Raw genomic sequence first — 8,508 nt, forward strand, 5'->3', positions numbered from 1 at the left:
GAGAAAGTGAGGATGGAGGGAGGACAGACAGGAGGGAGGAAGGAAAATGGGAGGAAGAATAGGAGGAAGGAAAGAGGGAGGGAGGGAAGGAAGGAAGGAGAGAAGGAAGAAAGGAAAACATTTATGAAACATTTACCATGTGCCAGGCACTTTAAAAATAGCACCTCTTTTGATCCTCACAACAACCCTGAAAGTTAGGTGCTAAACTTGGGAAGTAGGTGAGCTCTATTCAATAATCAAGAAGTAGCACTTTCTCCAACCATCTCCTGTCACCTTAAAGCAGAGGCAAAAAGAACACCATCCACTTCCCTCTCTTCTCATGAGAACTGCAAACCTGGAACGGATATTCTCTAGCTTCTGGGCACACCAAGACCACAAATAGATCTGTTCTGTGTTATCTATAGAACAAGAATTCTACTTGTACCTTCTCTCCATTAGCTAATGCTAATAACTCTCTATTTATGCTATATAGAGTTTCTTTTTGAATATTTGTTTCCTTATAGTCTCCCCCATTAGCTCATGAGCTTTCTTGAGGGCAGGGACCATCTTCCACCTTTCCTTATATCCCCAGAGCTTAGCACATTGCCTGGAATATAGTAGGGCCTTTAATAAATAATTATTAACTGACAGCCTCTCATTCCTAATCTAGAGTCATTCAGCCTATGAAGTCAGAAAGGCATTCCCAGTGTCTACCCTGAATACCACCCATTACAGTTTGAGCCCATTTCCTCTTTTTTCTGTCCTCAGCAGAAATCGAGAACAGGTCCAGACTGTAACTAAGATACATGTCTTGTCCTCCACCCAACTCCTTCTAGCTTCCTTCATTCATCCTCCAACCCCGCTGGGTTTCCATACCTGAAGCAATAAGGAATAATTTTCTCTGTCTCTCCGTCCTGGGTAGAGCCAGGCTAGGTCCAGTCCATCAAAGTCGTGTGTTCTCAGGAATTCTGTGACTGAGTTGATGAAAGTCTGTCGGCTCTCACTTTGGGATGCCATGTCAGAGAACCTAGAACCCATCCCACCCCAAATTATAAATTTAGTGCAGAAGGCCTAGCAAGGAAATTCCAGGATGGATATAAAAAACAAACAAACTGGGATTTAGGACAGTTGGCTCTAGTCCTGGCTCTTATTCTTAAGCATTATATGACTAAAGACCAGTCACTTCCCTCTATGGGCCTCAGTTTCCTCTTTTGTAAAAATGAACAATTTATCTCTAAGTTTTCCTCTTCTAGGTTCATAGATTTAGGGCCAGAATTGACTTTGGAGTATGTTTAATTCAACCACTTCATTTAACAAGGTCTGGAGATGTTAAGTAATATATCTATGTCCACACAAGTATCCTTGCCAAGAAAAGGTCAAATGGGACCATGAAGTTGGACACAACTGAAAATGACTTAAAAAACATATAATAGTAAATGATTATAACAACAGCCAAGGCAGGACTTGAACCCAGGTCCTCGGCTCCAAATCCAGCACACTTTCTACTATATTGTATTGCTTCCCCTAATCTTCTTTCAGTCAAAGGCTGTTCTAATGATGCAAGTCAGGTTTCTGAGGGACTAGAGAAGTCTGGAACCATAGTATACTGAATATCTGATGAGAGGCAGAAGCAGAGACAACATACTTGTCACTGATAAGTTTCCCCGACCCTCTGATTCAAAATATTTGACAAAAAAATAACCATTTTAATTATCCCACCCAAACCCTTACCTTCAGTCAGTATCAGTTCTAAGACAGAAGAAGGGCAAGGATTAGTCAATTGGGGTTAAGTGATTTGTCCAGGGTCACACAGGTAGAAAATATCTGAGGCCAGATGTGAACCCAGGTCTTCCCAATTCCAGAGCTGGCATCGTATCCACTGTGCTATCTAGCTGCCCTCCTTTAGGCTTTTTTTTAAAAAAAAACAACAAAAACAACAACAAAAAACTTACCTTTCATCTTAGAATCAATACTGTGTATTAGTTCTAAGGTAGAGGAGTGGTAAGGGCTAGGCAATGGGGGTTAAGTGATTTGCCCAGGATCACACAACTGACCTGTGTCAGAGGTCAGATTTGAACCCAGGACCTCCCATCCATGGGCCTGGCTCTCAATCCACTGAGCCACCCAGCTACCCCCCTTTAATTACTTTTTGCTTGTATTTGTTTTCTCCCTTCATGACCTGAGAACATTTCTTTCCATCTCCTGTTCACGTCTTTGAGTCTTCCTAAAGTCCATACCCACTGCCTGGAATTCTTTCAAACTTTTCCTCCTCCAAATCCTGTCCTGCTTCTTCCAAACTCTAGTCTAGCATCACCTCTTCCAGGAAGCCTTCCTGGTCTAACCACACCTGGCTCAGTTCATCCAATAGCTTTATGGTTGTGCCTTATAGAGCTGGTGACAATGACTGCTTAACTATGCAGTTTATACCCACTTCCTTGCCCCTACACCCTAGAGCTGTGTGTTTCTGACACACAATTCTCCATCTTCTAAATTTAAGCATTCTCCTTAGCTGTCCCCCATTCCTCACCCAGGTTCCCTGATTTCCTTGGCTTTCTTCAAGTCTCCCCTAAAATCCTTGAGTTTCTGAAAGAAAATCTTTCCCCGACTTCTTTAATCTTTCTTGGTGTCTTCCCTCTGTTGATCTTCTCCAATTTATGCAGTAAATAGCTTGTTTATACACAGTTATTTACTTTCCTCCATTAAACTCTGAGCGATTCCAGAGCATGGACTATATTTTTGCCTTTCTCGATTATCCCCAGTAGCCCCAATTCATAGTACAGTGCCTAGAACACAGTAGGTGCTTAATAAGTGCTTGCTGACTGAATTGAAAATCTATTCTGCACCACCTAGAGAGAGCAGTAGTGAACTCTCTGTCCCTGGGAGGTCTTCATATGGAGGCTGCATGACCAATTATCTTAGTTCTTATAAAAGATATTCTTTCTGAGGTGCCATTAGGAGCAGATGACCTCTATGGACCCTTCCATTCTGACACATTGTGATCCCAAACCCCATAAGAACCTTTTCTATTACCACCCTGAGAAGTGTTCAATGATCCAGCCTTTGCTTGAAGACCCCTACAATCCATTGTCCTTTTGGACAGTATTATTTATGAAGAATTTATCCTTCCCATACTCTAAATTTCTTAATTCTCTTCACTGGATCTGAGCAAAACAATTCTAATCTCTGTACCACAACGTTACCATTCAGATGTCTGAAAAGATCTGTCACCCACCCTACATCTTTTCTTCTCTAGGCAAAACATTCCTAGCTTTTTCGATCAGTCTTTGGATGTCATAATTTCCAGTGCTCAACTCCTTTTAGCCAATGCCCTTCTTAAGATGGAATGCCCCAAAATAAACACAGTATCTCAGATGAGGACTTACTAGGGTGTCCTAGAACCGAACCAAACATCACCTACCTCTGAAACTTTGCCTCCCTCATTTTCTTTTTTGTTTAATAGACAAAAGGGAATGGGGGATGAGTGGTCAGGTAAGACTGTCTAGGGAGGATGAAATCTTACCTCTTGGTGCCCATTTTCCAACCACCCACAGACAAGAGTGTCTTCAGTTTGGTGTTCCTGTAAGGCAAGGGAGAAGAAGACAATGTTAGGCAGAAGCATTTAGACAGAACCCAGATGACCACCTCTCTAGGATGCTGTAGGAATCCTTGGTCTTTGAGAGATTAGGCAAGAAAGTATCTAATTCCATCCAACTCAAAGATCCTATTATTCTAAGGGGTCTTTATATCCTTTCTCATGGTACTAGGTTCATCGAGAAATATTAGGTTATATGATTTAATACTAGAAGAGGCATTAGAAGGCATCTAGTCCAAATGATTTATATTACAGAAGAGAAGACTGAGATTTTAGAGACTTGTCCAGTACCTTAAGTAGTAAGAAGGCATAGATATGGAGCTGGAGTGATCTCAGAGGTCATCTAATCCAAACCTGTCATCTTACAGATGAGGAAAGTGAGACCAATGAAGATGACTTAGTCAAAGTCACACAGTTAGCAAGTGTGGGAGGTAGGCTTGAAATGAACTCAAGTCCTCTGAATGTAGAGCTAGTATCCTTCCCAATATCACACTGCTTCTAAAATGTCCAGTTTTAGACTTGTCAATATATGCCAGGAGCAAAGGGGCATCTGGAGACCCCTGGGGTTCATAGGCTTTAGAGCTAATGGAACCTTGGAGGTCATCTGGTCCATTCCTTTCATTTTTCAGAGAAGACAAAATCCTTGAATGACTTGTCTAAGACCATATAACTAATAAGTAACAGAATCTGGATTCAACCCTATATATTCTGACCCCTTTCGGAGGCATCTACCCTTCTGACTCCAATAGTCCTTTCTGTTGTGTTCTCTAAAGGAAATTTTAAGATGACTGCAATGGAATCTTGACATCCTGAAACCACAGATCATCTGATCCAGTTCTCTGCCTTCATGAACATCTGTCATTGCTGTGGAACTTACGGAACTGAGTTTTCCAACTCCTTGATAAGGAATCATCTACCATCAAGAGGCATTGCTCCTGCTGAGTGTAGGGTTGGACTTCCAGAAAAGCAGTCAATTTTCTAGAAGTTGCTATAGGGAGTAACAGAATCTCCACCTCCATTCCATTTTCACTTTGAATTTGATGTGGCAGAAAGAACATTGGATTTCAAGAGATAAGACTGGCTCAAATCTCAGCTCTCCTATTTACTATATATATGACCTTGGCTAGACCTTAGTTTTCTTATTTGTAAAATGAGAAATCTAGAAAGTTGATTGTTCAAGTTTATTCTAATAGGTCTTAATCAATGACACTTGTAAAACCCAGTGGATGTGTGACCCTGGGAAAGTCACTTCACCCCCATTGCCTAGCCCTTACCACTCTTCTGCCTTGGAGCCAATACACAGTATTGACTCCAAGATGGAAGGTAGGAGTTTAAAAAAAAACAACCCAGTGGAATTGCTCGTTGGCTATGGGAGGGGACTGGAAGGAGGGTAGGGAAAGAACATGAATCATGGAACCATGGAAAATTTTCTTAATGAATCAATAAAAAAAAGAAAAGAGAAAAAATAATAAAATTTACTCTAGCTCTAAATTCTCTATTCCTATGACTTTATTATGACAAATGCCAAGCTTCATAAGCTCTGTCCTGGAAGCCTCTTCTTTGACCTTCTCCCTGCCCCAATAGGACTCTTCAGGCTAACCTTAAAACCATTAAAGTGTCATCCCTCAGAATCTATTTTCAGGTGTCCAGCATTATATACATTTATTTGGTCAGAAGGTCAAAAGTTGTCCCACCCTGGTTGCTATCCCTCTTGCCCCATCCTTGTCTGGTCCCATTTGGGGAGAAGAAAGAAAGGGGGGTCTGGATGGCTCACCTTTGTTTGAGCTCATTCAAAGTTTCATAGAGTGTCACATCATTCCATTCCCAGATATCAATCTCATTATTGCTTATGTTGGCAAAGCTATAGATGACATGGGTACACAGGTTGGCATCAATATTATCTGGTAAACATTTGGCATCTCCATCCCGGTACTGGGACCAACTGGTATAGTAGCAGACGAGCTTGTAAGCATAGCCTAAGAGAAGGGGGGCAGAAAATAGGTGCATGGGCAGGCGTCCATGAGTCACTATTCAGAATACTCCTTGGGAGAAGAACATTGACAGGACCTCTGGGTATGGATAAGGGTATAACTAGAGAGAGGGGATATATGGTCTTTGATCTTGGGGAGCTCCTAGGCTGGTAGGGTTGTTATAGCTCCATCCTCAGAGAGATGGCAACCTAATAATGAGAGAGGTATAATTCTTGAGTTCTTGCTCTCAGGGAACTTGAATGATACTAACTACCCAAATTAAATGAATTGTTAAAGATATTACCCCCCCCCCCAAAGGCTATGGAGAAGACAGTCAACTACTGATGAACATTGCATTTTCATAATCATATATCCAAGTAAATAGCACAAAGAATGCAGGATGCTGCCATATTTGTTTGTTGATTACAGTATGACTTTTGACTCAGTAAAGCAAAACTCAGCATTATCATGTCTCCTCCAAGAAAGTATCTCCCGTGCCAAAAGCATACAAAATTTTTGATAAATACAATAGAAATGACTGTTCATCTCTGAATGTGAGGAGTTAAATAGGGAGAAAGTCATATGACTATAGTACAGAGTACTGAGGAAATATAGAGCAAGTATGAACCAAATGGGGGTGGGAGTCAGATGAGTTCACTTAAGGAAGACTTCCAGGAGGCAGTGAGTTTTGAGCTGGGAGAGTTTGGAGGTTTTGAAAGGGAGAACATATGTCAATTGATCGAGAAAAGGATTTGACAAAGCAGGAATGGCAGAAGAAAGATACAAAAACTGATTAAACACTTGTGTGTTGGGATATAAGGCCAAAATAAATCCAGTCCCTGATCCCCCAAAACTTATATTTTACTGGGCAGAAACAACATGTTCCACAGATTATTAGTTATAAGATATTGGAATGGGAGGAAAGCATTAGCATATGGAAGAATTAAGAAAGGTCTTGTTTAGAAGGGACCATCTGAGGGGCAGTGAGGTGGCTCAGTGAATAGAATGTCAGGCTTGGATATGGGAGGTCCTGAGTTCAAATATAGTCTCAGACACTTTCTAGCTATATGACTCTGGGCAAGTCACTTAACCCCAGTTGTCTAACCATTACCACTCTTCTGCCTTGAAACCAATTCTAAGATAGAAGGTAAGGGTTTGAAAAAAAAGAGTGAGAAAGTATTAGAGATATGTGAAAAAGATATTGGATAGACCCACAGAGTAATGCCACATAACAGGGATGGGGAAAAGTTGATGATCTTGCAAAAGAGGAATGTCCAGTCAAGAAAGAGGAGAACCAGAGGAGAGTGATGTCATGAAAACTCAAGGAAGAGAGGCAGTCCTAGAGCAGGGGGGAGGTCAACTGTCAAATGCTGCAGAGGGGACCATGTTTGGTGGTCCAACCCTGTAATCTCTACTCCTTGGGAAGTTGAGGCTAGTAGATTATTTGAGTTTGAGAATTCTGAGGTTCAGCAGACTGGGCCAATCAGATGTCTGCACTAAATCTGGCACCAATATGGTTAAGACTCAGGGAACAAGAGGCTGAACCAAGGGAAGTTGGACCTGGGAGCACACCAATCTCCCAAGCCAATCAACATTGTTATAGGTGCCTTCAGTTTAGGAGATACAGGGAGACTCAGTATCAAAAACAAAACAAATGCTGCAAAGAGATCAAAAAGTGTAAGGATTAAAGCCCAGTGGATTTGGCAATAAGAGATCATTATTAACCTTGAAGATAGTTTCTGTTGAATGAGGAAAGCCAGATTGCAAGTGGTTTAGAAATGTGAGACAGGGGAGAAGAGGTAGCTTGTGGTAAATGAGATCTATTTTCTCAATAAAGTATGAGGCAAAGTGTTCTGTTGAGAAGGGGAAAGGAGGGGTGGTATCAGAAGTAAGAGAAGAGCGGAAAGGAGAAGGGAGAGAGAGAGGAGGAAAGGAGATAAGAGAGGGGAGGAAAGGAGAAAAAGAGAGGGAAGAAGAGGAAAGAAGAAGAAAGGAGAAGTGGGGAGAGGAGGGGAGAGGAGAGGAGAGGAGAGAAGAGATGAGGAGAGGACATAATGGGTGTTTGCACATAGAGGGTATTTGATAAATGGTTTGGATTGAATCAAATTGAATTGAAAGTTTTTCCTTAGACCTGAACTTCCACTCTGAAGCAGGAGAAGGTTCCCCTGGATTGAACCCCATTCCCTGACACATACATTTTCCCTTTTTCTCCCTTCCTCCCAAACTCTTCTTCCATGGAATCCCAGGTAATACTTACTGTATTGGAACAACACCAAGATGCTGAAACCTAAAAGGAAATAAACCTTCTGTCAGAGAAGGAGCTGTTTATCCTGGGTTCTACCAGGATATTTGCCAGTCCCTCTATTCCTCATCCAGCCAGTAGTATGTAGCCATTCTCCCTGGGGCATCTCTGGAACCCAGCCTTCCAGAAAGGAACCTGGACTGCAGTCAGGCTTCTTCTTCCCCCTACTAGCCTGACACCAGTCCATGGGCAAATAGGTGGGAGGCTGAACACCGGAAATGGCCTCTTGGCAGTGGGAACCACACATAGAGACTTTAACCCTGAAAATCCAAATTTCCAAACTCCTCAACTGACTCACAGACCTATCTCAGCTGCTTTCAGACCCATCTTGACTGGAATGCAGGATGCCACAAAGCTGTGGCTGCTGTCTGTGTCCACTGCCCACTGCCCACTGCCTGTGGGTTTGCGACTGGTACTTGGGTCTGCTTCCTTGCTGCTTGTCTGGTTTCTCCCAGCTCCTGGCTTCCCTTTTATATCTATCTCCACTTAACTACTGTCCACCCCAAGCCCATCCTAGTTTGCAGGAATCAAGCAGTTCATAAATAAAGGAACTAAGGATTGACTGCTGGTAGTGGTAGAGTGCTTTGGGCAAAGAGAGAATGCATTGTGAAATGTTGAAAAATTACATAATTCCCCACATTAGTTTGTTTTTTTTCTAGAATTCT

At 42.0% G+C, this 8,508-nt stretch overlaps 1 protein-coding gene across 1 annotated transcript in view; it reads right to left on the bottom strand.

Moving 5' to 3' along the window:
• CHI3L1 (chitinase 3 like 1) overlaps positions 1–8,170 on the bottom strand; it is a 14,558-nt gene extending 6,388 nt beyond the window's left edge. Inside the window, exons 1-5 of the mRNA XM_044673811.1 lie at positions 8,146–8,170; positions 7,799–7,828; positions 5,346–5,547; positions 3,500–3,556; positions 856–1,006 (exon numbers count right to left, since the gene is read on the bottom strand). Coding sequence (XP_044529746.1) covers positions 856–1,006; positions 3,500–3,556; positions 5,346–5,547; positions 7,799–7,828; positions 8,146–8,170 — 465 coding nt within the window. The remainder of the gene's footprint in view (positions 1–855; positions 1,007–3,499; positions 3,557–5,345; positions 5,548–7,798; positions 7,829–8,145) is intronic.
• Positions 8,171–8,508: the final 338 nt, after the last annotated feature.

Source organism: Gracilinanus agilis, chromosome 4 (genome assembly GCF_016433145.1).
Source record: "Gracilinanus agilis isolate LMUSP501 chromosome 4, AgileGrace, whole genome shotgun sequence".
Classification (NCBI taxonomy): domain Eukaryota; kingdom Metazoa; phylum Chordata; class Mammalia; order Didelphimorphia; family Didelphidae; genus Gracilinanus; species Gracilinanus agilis.